The following is an 18,518-nucleotide window of genomic DNA, read 5'->3' as shown; positions in this document are numbered from 1 at the left end:
CTTGCAAGGAAGATTTCCCTCCATCATTTAAGGCTTGTTTTCTCTTCTGGAAAGCAAAAAGGCAAAGAGCTCCAAGGTTTACTCCGGGGAATGGAAAAGAAAAAAACCCAGCTGCCTGATGAGAGTTACAATAGGGTACAACAGGGGAAAAAAAAAAGCAGCATTCCTTTATCCCTTTCATTTTCATTAGCATAATTTTCCAAGAATGTTAGCTACCTTCTTTTATCTCTAAGACACCAAGTTGCAACTCATAGTTTAAGACAAAGCTAAAACCAAAATTATGAATTACTCATGGATTAAAAGATTTACGTAATGATACTGGTTATTTTGTATACAAACATTTAAATGTTTCTATTTCTTTTATTTTGTTCCCAAGCAGATACTTTTCACACAGGCAAGGGTAAACTGAAAAGATGGTCTTTTAATGGGCTTTTTAAATTTATTTTTTGAATACTTTGTACTGTCCAGATAGTACTAATTCTTACACACTTATCTCTCAGCATTTTGGTAGTCACTTTACAGAACAAATAAAATGAAGCTAACGATTAACACCTTGGAAAACTACAGAAACAGTAGCAATTAGTACTGTATAGCCAGCATTTTAACTTGGTGATTACTGCTCCTATTTATCCAATTAAAAAAAACCCCAAAGTTAAACACCACGCAAACAATAGCTGTCACTTAATGACCACGAGGTGCATGTGGTGCCCCCAGCATCACTTCAGGTCCTTAACTACTCCACCTGGCCACAGCATAGGAACCTCATGTTGAACACTGTCGTCTAAGCACCTGTAGGAGCTACTGATTTAAATACTGGAGTTCCTCTTAACATTTTTACTCCGTAGCACAGAGTGAAACGCACAGTAAAGGAGTTAACTTCAGAATGGCAAATACTTTCCACATGATAAAAAAAAGAGAATTACATGTAACAACACATATGGTAGCTCGGCTGTATTTTAAGTTGACTCTACAATTCATGTTCGAAAAAACACTTCAGCCAGGTGGGTCCATTACTTTAATGAATTACTTAGTCGTCTGTTACATAAACAGGTATAGCTTCTGCAAAAAAGCGTGAGAGCTCTGCAGTGCTTGATTGCAGTTCAGGTAAACACTCTACAGCATAAAAAACCCACCAACCAAACAAAACAAACCAGCACGTGGAGTCAGAAAGTGTACTTCCACACCGTTAAAACGCTAAAAGGACGGAAATAAGCAAGACGGAACAAACATAATTACGCTATTTACCGTTCCTATCCCTAAGAAACAAGGGATCCACCTCCGCTCTTCACGCAGCCTTATTGTATCTGGCGACTGCTTCAACAGCCGCCTCCAGACCTGCGGCAAGGGGCAGCCCGGTCCTCCGAGCGGGCCTGTGGTAATACCCGCCCTCGCCGGCGGCCGTTGGGAGCGGGAGCCCGCCTGCCTGACAGGCCGGTTCAGCTGGAATGTTCTCGGCAACCTTCTCTGGTTCACGACGGCACTCTCTGCCATCGGAGAGCGGGGACGGGACGTAAGTTTCGGGATGAATGACAACGCCCTTCCATGCCTCTCCCCTCACTCCTCCCCCCCCGCCCCCCTTTTTTTCTTTTAAAAGCAAGGAGACACAAGCAGCCCAGCCGCCAGGTGTAGGAGACCCCAACGCCCGTCAGGTTGGCTCCTCGCCGCCTCCCTCCCCAGCGGCGGGAGGCTCGCCCCGGCAGGCTGGGGCAGCAGAGCGGCGGAGTTCCAGCACCTTCTTCACCTCACCCAAACTACTCCCGCGCGCACCGCCGCCTCCTCACGGAAGGCGCTCCCGTTCCTCTCTCTCCCACCGCACAGAAGAGCTTTGCGGGGTGAAGGGGCGCGGAGGAACCTCGAGCCGCCCCGCCGTTGCACGGCCAACACGCGAGCGAGGCCCCCGGCGTGCGCGCACACGCCAGCTCGCACACTCACACAGCCCTCCCCGCCGGCCGCGCTCCTGCACACCCCCTCCCCTCCCTAACCCCTCGGCTGAGCGACAGCGACATCACTCCAATAGAGCCGCCCTTTCTGCCAAGGGGGCGGGCACTCCCTCGCCGGCAGGCCAATAAGAACGCCGCTTCCTGAGCGGTGGCGTCGGTGAGGGGAGGTGGCGGGAGGGAGGGAGCGAGCCGGGGGAGGGGCAGGAGTTTAGGAAGAGGAGGGAATGGCTGTCATCAATGAAGTCATGTTCATAATCTAGTCTCTCGCTCCGGTTCCGGACTCGGGTGACTCACCGAGGGGGAGAGGAGCGACATCCAGCACGACGCTCCTCCCGGGCGGAAGGTAAATATAACTTACAACTCGGTCCGCCCCCTGCCCCGCTCCCCATCCCTGGCACGGCGGTGCCTGCGCCGTCCTTTATTGTTAGCGATTGCGCTGGCACGCACCGTGCCCACCTTCCCTCCCTTTCCCCGAGCACGGCCCCGCTGGCCCCCGGCGCTGTCGTGTCACCTGCTTCCTCTCCCCACTGTCTCCAGCGCCCGGCCCTCCCAAATATTTATATCCCCTAGTGGGTGGAGAGAAGAAAGTTTTGATCCGGTATTTCTGGAATAATCACGATGCAAATCTCCGGGGCGGGAGGGTGTGAGGGGAAGAAGCCCCCAGGGCGTCGCTGGTGTCTGACTTGTGAGTCAGCGGCACCCGCGGGAGGGCCGGGGGAGCGGCGGGGCGGCTGGCGCTCGTCACCGGAGCGGCCGCGGTCTCGCACGGCGACAACAACCAGCTCTTGGCACCTCTTGGTCTTGCCGCCAAGCGAACGTGTCACAGGCTCCGGGCGACGCGAGCCGGTGGAGCGACAGCTCACACACAAGCCCCGGGGCAGCTCGGCGGGCCGGGGGCGGCCTCTCCTGCTGCCCCACCCAGCGTGGGCCGCCCGGTGGGCTGCGTTTCGGCGGCTGCGGGGGGCCGGGGGAGGTCTCGGGGTGAAGTTCACGGCGTCCGGCGGCGGGAGAGCGTGCGGCGGTGAGGTTGTTTCTCCGCTATGGCACACGCTCCCCTAGACCTGACCGAGGAAAGGGAAGTGAGGAGGCACAGGCAGGGAGAAAGACGGTGCGTGGGGGAGCGGTCTTGCCTGTGAGAGTAGCGGCGTTACCCGGCAGAGCCGGAGAGGCCGTGATCCGGATAATCTCCCTGCCTGTCACAAGCACTACACGCACCGGGGAGGGGGGAGGAGATGGGGGCTGGGACTTCGCCCGAGAGGCTGCGGCTCCTGTTGCGTTTCAGTCTCTTGCTTTCAACTGTGCAGTCACTCCAGCTGTAAAGGTGTCGCGATTTACTTCCCAAAATAGCATGTCTTCCCTCTCCACCTCGTTTTCCCTGCAGAAATCATGCCTGCCCCCCCTCTGCCTTGCTGCAGTCAGCGAAGCCGAGTAGCACAAAAACATGCGCTTGCAATTTTGTAATCGCCTTCCAAGCAAAAAGCATTTTATTTCCGGTGTGCGCGGATTTTTTTTTTTTTTTATGGGGTCGGGCGGGAGCCAGGATGCATACCCACGCAGATGCTCAGGTAGACGTGGCTTGTCCGCGCCGTCGGGAGAGGGGGACGGCGGTGGTCGACACCTGAAAAGTTCTCTCCCGTGCCGGAGGCGGGGGCAGGCAGCGGGCAGCTGCTGCAGCCAGCTGCCGGGCGGGGCAGGAGAGCAGCGAAGCCCGTCCCCGGGCCTTGGCGGGGGAGAGGGAGGCGGTGGTAAGCGCTGGCGGCGGCGGGGGGTGGCTTTTCCCGTCCCTCTGCCTGTGTGAGCGGCGGCGGAGGATCAGGAAGTCACCGCCGCCACACACAGGCGCACAGACATGTTTGGTCGGCGTGACATGGTGGCAGAGGGAAGGAGCGGCGGGGAGACGGGCCCAGCCCAGCCCTGAGGCATGCCCCGGCTGCTCGCCCGCCTGCCGCCGCCGAGCCGCCCACCTCCCCCCGCCGTCGAGGTACGGGGCCCTGCGCGGCCCGCCGCCGGCAGCGGCGCAGCCATTGCTTCGTGGAGGAGGGGAGGAAGGAGGCAGCGGGGCTGGATCTCCGGGCAGGGACGTTTTAGAGCCTGTCGGCCGGGGCGAAAACTTTCCCGAAGGCCGGAGGGGGTAGAATAGGGCCCCGCGGGTTGTGCGCGGCCGCCCCGCCGCCGTTGCGGGGGGAGGCGGCGGGCGGCGCGGCGCCGAGGCCTAACGCGCCGCCCGGCAGGGCCGGAAGACCCGCGCGGCGCCGCCGAGGCAGAGCGCTGCCGCGGCGGGGCGGGCGGCCCGGGGCCGACCCTTCACCGGCGGCCCTGGGCGTGCGTCCGGCTGTGTGCCCGCGCGAACGCCTGTGCCGTGCCTCCTCCCCCCGCCCCGGCCGCGACCACGTTTCATTATGTCCGTGGTACGGGAAGAAATTGAGTTTATTTTGTCTCCTCCCCCCCACCCCCAAATGTATGATGGTGGAACAACAAACTGCTGCACACGGCTGGAAAAGTTATAGCTCTTCTAAACTCGAACTGAAGTTACACTTAACTGTGGTGTGGTGGGTTTTCTGTTTTTGTTTCGTTGTGTTTTTTTTTCTTCCCGAAGTGTGCGTTATTGTCAGATGAAGAGAGTGGTTTAGTGGCAGCACGACCACATAGATCGCGTCGAAGTTGGTTTTCGTTGTTATCTGCTGCTTGTGTTTGATATTCAGACTTTCCAAACTTTAGTCTAACACTGTTCTTTCGAAGGTTTCTGATGAATATTTTAGATATGCGAGTAAATAATCAACTGAAGAACTGAAGCTATAAGATTTTTTTTTACCATTTTGAGTATTCTGCACACTTTCATAAAAAAGGTATATGAGATCTATGACACGCCATTGTTCTGCTTGCATTCTTTTCTGTTTTGCTTTTAATTTCTTCAGTGTTACTGGGTTTTAACTACAGCCCCTAAGAACTAGGCAATAAACATTGTACCGGAATTTAATTCCTTTGATAGTATACCAGTTACATGTTCGGGGTGGAGCAGTGTCTTCTGTGTCAGTTAGTATTGTTGTGCAAATAAAGGCACACTTTCTCTTTGGGAACCTAATTGCCCTATTACTGTCTTTGACTTTGTTTCTTTTGTCCTTTTGTTATTCTAAGGAAAAAGGTGTTGTATCAGAACGGTAGGATTAGAAGCAGATTTTTATGCCCATATACATCAGTAATAGAAAGCAAAAAGATTGTATGGATAATGAGCATTTAAAAATAAATCTAAAGTTATGTGTATCATACAGCATATGTGGACTCGACAGAGGTGAGGGGAAAGCTTCGTTAAATACAATATTTCTCTCATGAGTTATGTCTCAGCTTTAGGACTGGGATTTCTGTTGTGGAACATGTGCCAGAAGAGTGTGTTCAGAGCAGCCTTAGATCTTATGTTCATTTCAAGTGGTCTGTGAACATTTCTTGTCAAATTTGAAAAATGCTTTCACCCACACCTGAAGCTTGAAAATTGTCAGAAGAAAAAGTGCTCCAGTTAGCATTCTTATATTAAATATATTCTTGACAAAGGTCCATATGAAATTAATATCTGCAGATATATTTTCTCAAATTTTGTTCAACTTTTGAACTTAAGGTCAGAATGTGCACAGCAGCAACTTTAAAAAATGTCTGCACTTTTACCTCCAATTTTCATGGTCCAGATTTTCAGAAGGAGACTTTTCATTCTTTGTATGGCTGAAAACATTTTTGCAAATTACTCATTAAAATGCCTATTTTCTAATGTTTTGTGCTGCAATTAAAGTTCTCTATGCATAAAGAGTGTTTCCTGGACCTCCACCACTTTTTAACTTGATCTGTTTAGTTTTTTATTTGATCCTCTAGTGAAGTACTAAACACAATGTTATGACACAAAGATCACTTGTCATGAGAATGGCAGCAGAGAAAAGCTCGTGCCTTATTTGCAAGGTAAAATAAGGAAGGATGAATAAGGGAAAGAAGTAAGGCTTACTTAAACACAGCTTTGGTAGTTTGCAAGTGTAGCAGAATAAGAAGACTCATGCTGAAAATGGGTTTATTTGTTCTTGACACATGTAGAGTCATCACTTCTTAGGCATAAACATATTCCTGCATGTCTCCACTTGGTAGAGAATATTTTCTGTGTTTCACTGCAGGGTTTGAGCACCCAGATAGACCATTTAGAGGGACCTTTGGGAAAAATGTAAAAAATAAGTTTCTTGTTACAGAAACAATACCTTGTTCGTGACTTCACTGATGTTTTACTATAACTAACTTGTATTTAAAACAATCTCCCTTCTTCCTCTTTTTCTTCCCTGTTTAAGTAAATACAAAGCCTGTCAGTAATATGGCAAATTCATTTCCTTCTGCCTACCTCTCATTATGGTTTTTGTTTTTCAGAAACCGATGTGATGTTCAATAACTGTGGTTAATACATGTAGTAAAGGTCATGGCACAGAAACTTAATCCATAGCCAGTCAGTTTTCTGTCATGAGTCAGTTTTCTGTGCCCAAAACATACAGTAGAATCTATGTATGTTACAAACATGGACTTCATCTTGGGCATTGTCTGCCATGACTGTGGCTATGAGGTTAAAAGGCAATTAAAGGCATCTGTCTGCCTTCCTCTTTTCCTGAAGTCTGTGGCCTTCTGCAGCAAAGCCATCAGAGGGGATCATATGTATATGCTATAGCCTCTTGATTGAAGAGTCTGGTGGAATAGCTTAACCTAACTTGTGGGAACTCTGACTTGTGATTACGCCTTTTGACTGTAATACATTCAGCCCCCAGCTGTTAGCCAGTCGTTTGTTGGTGCTGATTGTAGTTTTTCGTAAGAGGGTAGGCCGTAAGTTAAAGTAGTCGAGAAGTCAGTTCATGAAAAACTGAAACAGCTACACAGTAAGAATAAGAATTATTACAAAAACATTTGTAAGGGGATGAAGGTGGGGATTATTAGGACTAAAATCCTAAAGTAAACTGTCTCTGCATCTCAAAAGGAGCCTTATGCTACTTGACTGCAAAATGAAGTTTCTGGTGTAAGCCCACCACCCATTCTCCTAACTCTTCTGAGGTGCATGCAAACAGTCTTTGGTAGACAGCTAAACAAGTGGCTGATGCAGTGTCCAGAAGTTTTTGTCTGTGGCTTAAGTGTCTGGATAAGCAGTTAAGCTTCAGCATTTCTGATTCTGTGGTTTGTAGTTTAAACTGCGAATTCCCTTCCAGAAGGTTTTGAAGAAAAGTTCCATACATGAGTATGTAAAGGCAGAATCTCTCAGCTGTTAATGTGTTTGGCTTCTCTGTGTGAACTGAGTAACTCTTGTTTATGTTATGTGAAGATTTGACCCTTCTCCTTACTGATTTTTTTTTTGTGTGTGTTCTTGTTTCATGTAAACCTGTTTATTGACTGACTCATTGTTAGATGAAATGATGATAGTTAAATCCTGATACAAGGTAATGCAGAGTGTCCTGTGGGGTTGTACAATACAAAACACTGATTTGCTTCCAAGTGTTTTAAGTTACTTGTTTTAATTATGATGAGCTGCTGTCATTATTAATCAGTTCTTAAACTTCGAACATCTTCATTTTGTTATGGTTAGGAGATGAAGCAAATACTACAAATCACTGACAATATCATTTCATGTTTTCTGTGGTTATGTAGTAAAAATAACTCCTTTAGCCCATAGTTTCTCACAGTTTCACAGTATATCTTTTTGAAGTCACTTGTGAATTGTGACTTTGGTTGAAGATGTGTGGGGAAAAATAGACTGTAATTATTTTTCTGTGAAGGCAAAGTTGCAGTCTGCTTTGCAGTGTGTATGTGGCTGTTGTGTGGGTCCACATTTCCTTTTCATCAGATGTAAATGGTTCAGTTTCCTTACTTTCCACGACATATCCAGGGCAGCAGGTCTGGCCAAAACATCCTGGCTGAAGTTCAGTTTAGGTTGACTTGGTCGTGGAAAGGCAGCAGTTATATTGAATGGCGAAGGGAAACAGGTAGAAGAATTATAAATACTTACTGCTTAATCTGTTTTTAGACTTGATGTGTGCCCTATGTTAAAGCAGCCTGTGATCTCTGGATCTTTTTGGGTGTCTAGCTGGTCTTGAATTCCAAAGTAATGTAGGTGGTTTTGGATCCACTAATGTTGCATACTTTCTTCATGTGAAGGAAATCCTTGCCTTGGTTACCTTTAGGTTTCTAGCGGGTTTATACTAAAATATGTGTAGTGTTCTTGGATGCTGTTGGTCCTGAAAAATTGAGCTGATGGAGACACTCTTGTACAATGAATGAGCTACATGTACAAAGCCTTTTAGGTGCATATGAAGTGATAGTGCAGAAACATTTATGCTTGGGGAATGTTCCCTCAAATTCTTTGTATTGTAGATAATCACTGTCCTAAACCATTTGATCTAGAAGTAGTTGAGCAAGGATCCTAAGTCTCTCTCTTCAGCTTCAGCTCTTGATTTTGTGGCTCTTCTTGTATTTGCATCTGGTTAAAGCTTTTTTTTCTTTTTTTTTTCTTTTTTTTTCTTTTTTTTTCTTTTTTTTTCTTTTTTTTTTTCTTTTTTTTCTTTTTTTTCTTTTTTTTCTTTTTTTTCTTTTTTTTCTTTTTTTTCTTTTTTTCTTTTTTTCTTTTTTTCTTTTTTCTTTTTTTTTCTTTTTTTTTCTTTTTTTTTCTTTTTTTTCCTTTTTTTTTCTTTTTTTTCTTTTTTTTTCTTTTTTTTTCTTTTTTTTTCTTTTTTTTTCTTTTTTTTTCTTTTTTTTTCTTTTTTTTTCTTTTTTTTTCTTTTTTTTTCTTTTTTTTTCTTTTTTTTTTCTTTTTTTTTTTTTTTTTCTTTTTTTTTTCTTTTTTTTTTTTCTGTCTCAGCTCTGTGTCCAGCAGAGATGGAAAAATTCTCTGAGACCACAGGAAGAACTGCATGATTTACCACAACTAATTCAATCCCCACTAGTTCCATTTGGGGCAATTCTCAAAAGACATTTGGTGATGTTGATGTAAATAAACCTAAGAAGTAATAAGGGATTACAGTCAAGAAGATGTGTCTTATTTGAAGTCTATGAATAACACTACTCTCATGAGGGTTTAGAGAAAATTTTAAGTTTGGATACTTGAGAAACAATTAGACATTATGTAATGCATTTGAGAGTCAGGGCCAGAAGCCTTATCATCATGAGATAATTTTATTTTTCATTTTAATAAAGTCCTTACAATCTATTAGAAGCATTTATTTTATTTATTTTTTTTTTTAATTCCCTTCCTTCGCCTTCACTTTGTAATTCAAACAGGCATCACTCGTTAAAAAGCAGTCTGTACAAATGGGTCAACACTGACTGTTGCAGGGAGTTGGCTTCATTTTGCTTTTTTCATTATAGGCACCAAGTTTTACCCAAACTAATATCAGTGTTTTCAGGATGGAGCCTGGCCACTGTTGCATCTGTAGTATTTTTGTAGATTATTGCTTTGGCTTTAATGAGTCTTTTAGCAGGGCCTAGAGGAATTGGGTATCTAGCTCTTACTGACTTTTAATGAGAGCAGGGTGCCTGATTTATATGGGTTTTTTTTAATACAATCTCAGTTGTAGTAAACATAAACTAAGCTACTTTTGAAACATGTTAATTCATAAGATTTTTAGCTGTTCTGTGAACAGAGCCTTGGTTTAGAGGGCCATGTATAATGTATTCTGGTTTATGGCAGTAGCTGTTTTTTTAGTTTTGTAGACTACTGTTGCCAGAGAAAATTGCTTTGTCTCTTTATGTCCATGGGTGTCTTTGCATGGGATTTATTCCTTGCATTCAGCTAGTATTTTCCAATATTTTATGTTCTCCTGATATAGATCTAATAGATGACCTTTTTTTTGTTGTTGTTAAATAGAAGTATGTTCTTTGACATATAAAAATCCCTAAATACAAATCTAAGACAATTCACAATTATGTACAGTTCGGTGAGTTTATCTGCTCTTGAAGATATTGAAGGGACTTAGCTGGTGTAAGAGGGTGCAATATCATCCACTGGTAGGTTGTTTGTTTGGGGGTTTTTTTTGGCAGAGATTAGGCACTTTGTAGCCCATTAAAAAGAATTTAAAATTTCCAAATTTGTGTACAGGATATGTTTAATGTATATGTAAATGGCAGTGTGACTAGTGGAGCTGAGACTAGAGCCAGTTAGTTTTTGAGATCTGCAAGTTGAATTTGAAATAGACGTGAATAGAGAGGGAGATTTTGATACCCATTTTAATGCATGGGTGTAGGTAGAAGTCTTTTGTGAAATAGGATATTTTGGGATACTGCATGCTGATAGTAGTTTTGTAACTGGTTGTGTTGTAGTTCTGTATAAATTTTTCTAGATAGTGGTGATAGTGGTGGTGATAGGTTCTGCCTTGTTAAATGGACTGAATCTGGCTTATAATGTGCAGAGAGATACAGCTGTGACAGTGTCAGTCTTATATTCTGCAATGTAATGACTGACTTGTATAAAAACTGTTTGCTGTGTGGAAGTGTCTCTTGTCCTTCATACAGCCAAACTGTAGGCCTCTTATAGGATGCCATGGTGTATGCAGTTGTGAACATTTGATAGCTTGATTCCTTTTGTGCTAATGTCGTGGGGTTGCAGGGGACTAATTAGTGACCATAGTGTTTTGCTTTGAACAGAGAAGCTTCATAGACATCTCCGTGTTTTATCTTGCAGGGAAATAGGATCCCAAGGTAGCTTATTTCAGGTGAGGATACTTTATTTTAAATGAGTTAAGCATTGTTCTAATCTGTTGCCTCGAATCAGAAGTAAGGGAATTTATAAGCAAAAGCTGTTAAGCTGGTTTTGATCCTGACAGAATGATTAGGTAATTGGTAGTAAGTAAGTTAAAATGATATTGATGTAGTAGCATTTTATCTTCGGTGTTGGTTCTGATAAGAAAAGACTCTTGCTTATAAAAAGAGAAAGATTATCATTTCTGTAAGCTTTGAATTCCCTGATTGCTAGCAGTAAGTACCAATCCACTTATTTTTTCCTGACATGTCTTGCAGATGGGCATCCTTTCTGCTTTATTGGAACCTTGGGAGGGTACTTTGTTTTTCTTGAGTGTCTGTTTCTTAACTTGACTACAAGCCAGGGTGTTCGCATTGTTACAGTATGGCTTTATATAAACAGTGTCATAACAGGGTTACACTACTTACTCAATTTAGAAAGTAATTTCTGCTAGCTATGGATAGCGGTAAACCCAGATGTGGAAGGTGGAACAACACTCTTCTGCGATAAATTCTGTAAGGAAAGAGGCTAGGACAGGGAATTGTCTTAGGCCTTGTAATGTACTATTACACTCTGATTACCTTGTGATGTACCAAATTAGAATGCTTTTCTATAAGACTAAGTTTTCATTGGATTGGATTTATTATTATGGGACAAGTAGTCATAGACAGATAATCTGACTATAAGACTACACCCAAAATAAATAAAGGGAACAGGCTAAGCCCATCTAACAATCAGCTACTGCTAGAAGTGGTGATCCTACTTGCTTCCTTGTGCTAGCACTGGGACTCATCTGTCTTTTCAGAAAGCCAGTATAGTAACCTGAATACCTAGAATGTTTGGTGTGTGGTGGGTTTTTGGTTTCACAGAATCACAGAATAGTTGGGGTTGGAAGGGACCTCTGGAGATCATCTAGTCCAACCCACCTGCTAAAGCAGGTTCACCAAAGCAGATCACACAGGATTGTGTCCCGGGGGGTTTTGAATGTCTCCAGAGAAGGAGACTCCACAACCTCTCTGGGCAGCCTGTTCCAGGGCTCTGGCACCCTCAGAGTAAAGAAGTTTCTCCTCATACTCAGATGTAACCTCCTGTGCTTTAGCCTGTGCCTGTTGCCCCTCATCTTGTCATTGGGCACCACTGAAAGGAGTCTGGTCCCATTCTCTTGACACCCACCCTTGAGATATTTATAAGCATTGATAAGATCCCCTCTCAGCCTTGTGTTCTCCAGGCTGAACAGACCCAGCTCTCTCTCCTCATAAGAAAGACGCTCTAGGCCCCTCATCTTCGTAGTCTGCTGCTGAACTCCCTCACGTAATTCCATGTACTTCTTAAACTGGGGAGCCCAGAACTGGATGCAGTGCTCCAGATGTGGCCTCAGCAGGGCAGAGCAGAGAGGGAGGACAACCTCCCTCGACCTGCTGGTCACACTCTTCCTAATGCACCCCAGGTACCATTGGCCTTCTTGGCCACAAGGGCACATTGTTGACTCATGGTCAACCTGCCGTCGAGCAGAACTCCCAGGTCCTCTGCAGTGCTGCTTTCCAGCAGGTCCACCCCTAACCTGTACTGGTGCCTGGGGTTATTCGTCCCCAGGTGCAGGACCCAATACTTGCCCTTGTTGAATTTCGTCAGGTTCTTTTCTGCCCACTCCTTCAGCTTGACCAGGTCTCGCTGAATGGCAGCACAGCCTCTGGTGTGTCAACCCTTTCACCCAGTTTGGTATCATCAGCAAATTTGCTGAGGGTGCGCTCAATCTCTTCATCCAGGTCATTGACGAACAGATTGAATAAGACTGGACCCAGTACTGACCCCTGGGAAACCCTACTAACTACAGGCCTCCGACCAGACTCTGCACCATTGATCACAACCCCCTGAGCTCCGCCATCCAGCCTGTTCACATTGTTTGTTTTGGTTTTGTTTTATATAGGGTTACTTTTTTGCTGACTTAACTACTTGAATAATGTGACCATTGTATGATCAACCACGTGAAAATAGTGCTGTTTGGAGGGGGGAATGCCAAGAAACATGGCAGATCTCGATGGCAGCAACTGACCATCAGTTTTGTAAAAATGTGGCAGCTGCATCACAGTGTTACAGTACTGTGACATTAGTAAACAAAAAGTTCCCAATATTAGACATCAATAAAAGTTCTTGGAGAACTGAAGGAGAATGATGAAAGTTCTCAGAAAATGGAAGAATGTTTCAAGCCTATAGCCTACACCAGTTTTTTCTGTTAAAAACACAGAAATAAAGACATAGTAATAGTTGGTTTTCCAGCCTGTAAAAGCCTGTCATTTTTTTCTCAGGTTGCTTACTGTTTTATAAGCTACTTGAGCTGCACTTTCCTAGTTTGTGACATTGGCAGAACCCCTCAAGTGAGTTATAACTCTTCAGTCCAAAGTAATTGTCTTTTCTGTTGCTTGTTTTGTTTGATATGATTGCATACAGAGATAACCAGAGAGGTCCTACATTAATATCTAACTTTAAAAAAATGGGTCAGAAAGTAGTCTTAATAATCCTTTTAATACTTGTTTTGCTGCATTACCATGAATTTTATAAGTATGTATTTCATTGCAGTCTCATCTGTTTAGGGAGAGATTTTTGAAAACACATGTTGCAGCGGTGCCCAGCTATCTTCCCTGCCTTTAGTAGCCCTGTGCTTTACCCCATATGTTATATCTGATGACACCAAGTCAGTTGAATTACTGTTGTCCCTGGTAGATGTTTCTCATCCCTTACCAGTTGCTTTGTTCTATAAGTAACACATAAACATCCAGAAATTGACTGAACTATCAGGATCCTATCCTTTTAGTGGGCTTATAGAAAGATGGTCAAACTAATGTGCAATGTTAAGGATCATTGAGGCATTTTCTGCTGATGACAACTTGCATGTGTATATGCATATGTGTGTGTAATGATTGCCAGTAGATTTGATTTTGGTTTTTTTAGTGCCCCTCATGTCACATAGAAATCCTGTTTTTGTTTTGTTTTTGTTATTAGAGCTATTCGGCTAATTGAAAAGGAGACAGAAAATAGATGTCCACGCCTACAGACCCTGGCGCCATGCCTCATCCTGGTCCTTCCCCTGGACCAGGACCTTCACCTGGACCAATCCTAGGACCTAGCCCAGGACCGGGGCCATCTCCTGGCTCAGTTCACAGCATGATGGGGCCAAGTCCTGGTCCGCCCAGTGTCCCGCATCCAATGCCAACAATGGGGCCTACTGATTATCCACAGGAAGGCATGCACCAAATGCATAAGGTAATAGTTTATTACAAGTGAACCTTTTTTTCTTAGGGTTGTCTCCACTGATTAAAAAAACCTACTTACACTACACTTAGACCTGCGTAACTGCTATTAAACATCGTATGTCACCTGCAAAACTGCAGCTACGCTCCTGTTTCTGTCTTTATCAGTAAAGATGATGCATATACCAGATTGAACAGTTTCCTTGTTCTTAGTAGACTCCTTTGAGCTATAGAGTTAGTAGTTTGCAAATCTCCATTAGTAAACTGAACTTTTCAGTAACATAGACATTACGAGGGAAGAAAATGAATTCTAGCGTTAAAACCTTATTCTAACCACCTTTTCCTTTTTTTTTTTTCTTTTTTTCTTTTTCTCTGGACATATCTCTCATTTTTCTGGGGTGGTTTTTAGTTTTGCCTTTTAAAAATATTTTTAACGGTCTTTTGCTTACAAATTTGCTTACTCTTCTATGTCGATGAAAAACCTGGTTTCCAAATTATTTTATAAAGGCTCCATCTTACTAAGGAATTTAAAACTATGTAGTGTAGAATGTGAATAATTGGATAATTCAGGATAATTTGGGATTATTAAATTAGGTTAGTTTCAATTTCACTGTTGTTCTGCTCTCAGAAATATGTAGTGACATCTTAGAGAGCCAAGATACTGAAAATGTTTTGGTAACTGTCATTGATTCCACTTGAAATTGTTAGATGCCCATAGAAAAAAAAATAGTTTTAAAGTAATATAAATGTGTTTACTTTTCAACTTCTTCATGTTGCCATTTTCACATATGGATCAGTTTCATTTGTTGAAGCAGCTAAAACAGTGTCCAGTCTGTAGCAGCATGGCACTACTGTCTTTTGTGTGAAGAACTGTGATGTTAAAATGGCTAATAGCACAAAGACAAATGAAGTGAAGGAGGCTATGATCCAGCTGCCAGTTTGTACTGAACTGTTGTAATTTCTGAGAGGTCAGTACATTCAGTTACTAGAAGTTTTTTCATTCTAATCTTGAAGCATGTAATTTAGCTATTAGCCAGATTACACATTTGCAATTGCCATTTCCTTGTTTGTGGGGTCAGTTACAGCAAAAGCTTCCAGTACTTTGCTGAATGCCCCAAACTTTGTAGACAGCTGGGGTTTTTACATCCTTAAGCGTCTTTGTTTCTTTCTAAGAGATTCTGTCCCTGCAGAAGAAGAGGTTGACACCAGAAATTTTCTGTTAGAATGGCTGAATGCTCCATACATTGTGTTTTTAACTGTTGTATCCCATTTTACGATGTGCATTCCCTAGACATTTAATGCTATGTTAGCATTAGAAACAAACCATCAAATGTCATCCCACAAAGTTGTCTCAGAGACTTTAGAAGCATCTCGGAAGTTCTGTGAGTGAAAGTAGAAATTCTTCCATTGAGGTGGCATTGAAATATTTTGAGAAATGCACCATGAATGTGAAGAGTCTGGATAGCTAATTCTAAGATGACCAGTCAGTATAGCTATAGTAAAATTACTTTCTTTTTTCTGTACCTCGATTCTGATACTGGAATAAAGGCTGTGATTTCACAAGTCTTTATTTTAGTAGCAACAGCCTTGCTGTCCTGTAGTTTGCCACTTCACAAGCTCCAGCATGTCTTTGTGTGTGTGACTAAGCTAGAAAATGGGTCTGTTGAACCAATGCAGGTGAAAAAAAAAATCTTGGTTAATTTTTCAGTCTAGATGAATTTCTTGGTCTGTTTTCCTGTGTAACCCCAGAAACAGTGTATTGTGACAGGTGAGGGAAGGGTCTGTTTAAGAAGTGCTGTGAAAGGGTGCTTCTAGACTGTTTTGCGGATTTTACTTGAGTGTTATTCCATCTAATTAAAAAACTGATCAGCCACCTGCAGTTTGACCAAGTACATATTTTGTTATGTAAAGCAGCTTGACTTCCAAGTCATGACATAACATAATGCATATTTTTTTCCGAATGAAATGCAGTAAAAGTGACAGATTGCACAAAAAGCATCCCAGCTACACAATTGCTTGTGGGCTGCACACCCCATGTATGCAAGGGGATGTGGTTCTTACTTTTAAAATTCACAAACTAGGTAGTTAAATGCCTTCATTCTGTGTTAGATGTTTGACTAGCTTACAAAGAATGATATAATGCATAAAAGTAAAATCCAAAGTAGACAACAATAGAGAAAACACTGATACAAATTGATTAATAAATAATAATTCCTGGAGTATGTTTCCTTAAAAGCAGTTAATATGAAAATTAAAGGCTGTATATTCACTTAGTAACCAGAAAACCCTTCCACAGGAAAAATTGCTATTGATTTACATAACGCAGTTTTGACAGAAACAATAAATTAGCTATCTTTCATGCTACTTTCTTAAGTAATATTTAGACTGGTGATCAGATTGCCAGGGAAGTACTTAAAATTCCAAATTTTACTGAAATATATCTTGGATGCAAGATAGCTACATTTGAGTGGAAATACTTAGAAGTCTGTCTAGTTGGGGGACTGCTAAATGCACAAACTCAACAGCTTCGGAGAGCCTCATGAGGTGAAAGTACTTGGAAGGTGGAAGATGCTAAAGTAAAGCATTGTTACATAGTTGCCCTAATCATACTTTTTCTCTCCATCCACAAAGGAGGTCCTCTGCAGGCAGAACATAGGGCTGGGTTAGATGGTTTTAGTCTTAACTGATGCAGCCTTCTGTATGCTCTTGTGCACCAGCCAGGCCACATGATTTTAACTGCTTGACTCTTGGTTATGACAACAGTATATCTGTTTAATTTGCATCATTCTCACTTGAGGGATGGGAAGAGTACTGCAAGTTCTTGGTTTGTGTTCTCTTCCATTTAATCATAACCTGTTGCATAATCACTTGTGAATTTGTGTACTGTAAATTATTACTGGCAGTGGAAAAATTATTATGATGTCATGGGCAGTATTACTGTTTTGGGTGAGTGAGAAAAAAGTGAGTGACAGAAAAGTCTTCCTACAGAAATGGTATTTTTTACTAAATATATTATTGTTGACTCAGATGTTCCATTAAAACAGAAGGCAAATGGTTTCCCATTTCCGATATTGTTGGCTAACAGATCTATGCACATTAGACATTCTGAGAATCTTAAAATTCTGTTGAAGTCCTGGAAGTAATGCTTTTTTATTCCACAGGCATGTTCCCTGCAATATTTTTGTTGTATGTGTTTACATTAGTGAAAAAAGAAAGAAAGTATTATTGCCAACTTTGAAAAATCAGTAGAGAACTTGTGTAAAATGGTGTTTCAGTGATTTATATGACATTAGCAGAATTGTTGGCCAAGTCCTTACTGCAGGGACAAACACAGTCAGTCTGGTTGTCCCATCAGTGATGCATTCAGTTATGCTGTGTGGTTATGTGACAACACATTGCTGTTTGGTCTACATAATTTTTGTTAGTATAGAGGCTCCACAGTCTAGAAGAAATATAGTTTAATAATTGATCTTTGTGTGTTTCTTTGCTTGTTTTTAAGAAGGGGGAAGGAAACAAAAAACTCCTGATAATCTGACAGTTTACCTGGAAATAAGTCAAACAATGCTGCCTGAGAGAAGAGAACTTAGTCACTAAATGCAGAGTAAAAGCAGTGTAGGCAAAATGTTCCTTATGCTTGAGGCATTATGTCAAGTCTGTAAGTCTGCCAAGTCTGTAGGTGTGGGCTTGCATACAGCTGAAGCTCATCCCTCATGGTGTTTTCTGGAAGCACTGTTTATGTATCTGGCCTGTTCTGTGCTTGTTCTTGTTTATGGGAACCAATGAAAATAGTAATGTGTACTCAAAGTTGAATGTGTCACAACTTGCAGTTTCCCTTGTGTAAGTACCTCAATGTGGTAGTAGTGCTCTATTGGTTGTATAGGTTACATTTCTCCTGATATTGTGGAAGATATCTTTAATAATTTATACAGGACTGAAGAACTTACAGAAATTGCGTTGTGCTTAAGATCCTTTCTGTAACTTTTAACCTGTTACATAGGTTTACAGATATCAACTCACTCTGTAGCTACATAGTAATTCAAAGAAGTTATGAAAAAGAACTATTTTTCAGTTCTTGTATTCCTCTGCTGAATCATCTCCCCCATTTTATAGAGTTTTCCTGTCATCAGTAGAGGTGCTTTTAGATATAAAACATTATTGGAAGTACAAGCCTCTTTGCATAAATTAGCAGTACTGTGAGCATTAAAACTAATTTTATCTTCAAAGAAGTTTGTCATCTTCATCTTGTGTAGCCCTGCTAGTAAAAAGCTGATTAATCAGTTCTACCTTTCTTAATCTGTTCTAATGATTTTCACTTTCAGTTTTTTTCACAGAAGCAAACCCCCTTCTTGCTGTATTTAAGCTTCCTTCCATTAGACTGCAAGCATTTCAATTTGCTACAGGTGGTTGGTATGTGGGGTTTTTTTCTTTTTTTCTTTTTTTTTTTTTAAGTACTTATCTTACAAACCCCTGTTCTTATGCTATTTTTTTGCCATAGAAGCATTCCTACGATTGATGTTTTCTTGTATGGTCACATCTTTACCTTTCTGTTCCTGTTTGATTTTTTTTTTTTAAATTTGCTTTTTTAAAAGCCACATAATT

At 42.3% G+C, this 18,518-nt stretch overlaps 1 protein-coding gene across 8 annotated transcripts in view; it reads left to right on the top strand.

Annotated features, from left to right (window-relative positions):
* The first annotated feature begins 2,138 nt into the window (after positions 1 to 2,138).
* The window catches only part of SMARCA2 (SWI/SNF related, matrix associated, actin dependent regulator of chromatin, subfamily a, member 2), a 120,843-nt gene continuing 104,463 nt past the window's right edge, over positions 2,139 to 18,518 (top strand). Inside the window, exons 1-3 of one of the 8 annotated variants that reach the window (XM_065657597.1) lie at positions 2,139 to 2,283; positions 12,978 to 13,046; positions 13,672 to 13,932. In XM_065657597.1, coding sequence (XP_065513669.1) covers positions 13,708 to 13,932 — 225 coding nt within the window. In that variant the 5' untranslated portion in view covers positions 2,139 to 2,283; positions 12,978 to 13,046; positions 13,672 to 13,707. The other 7 variants (XM_065657598.1, XM_065657595.1, XM_065657600.1 and 4 more) reach the window with 7 other exon arrangements.

Source organism: Caloenas nicobarica, chromosome Z (genome assembly GCF_036013445.1).
Source record: "Caloenas nicobarica isolate bCalNic1 chromosome Z, bCalNic1.hap1, whole genome shotgun sequence".
NCBI classification, from domain to species: domain Eukaryota; kingdom Metazoa; phylum Chordata; class Aves; order Columbiformes; family Columbidae; genus Caloenas; species Caloenas nicobarica.
The sequence above is the reverse complement of the archived record's forward strand: the minus strand, read 5'-3'. Positions and strand labels throughout refer to the sequence as shown.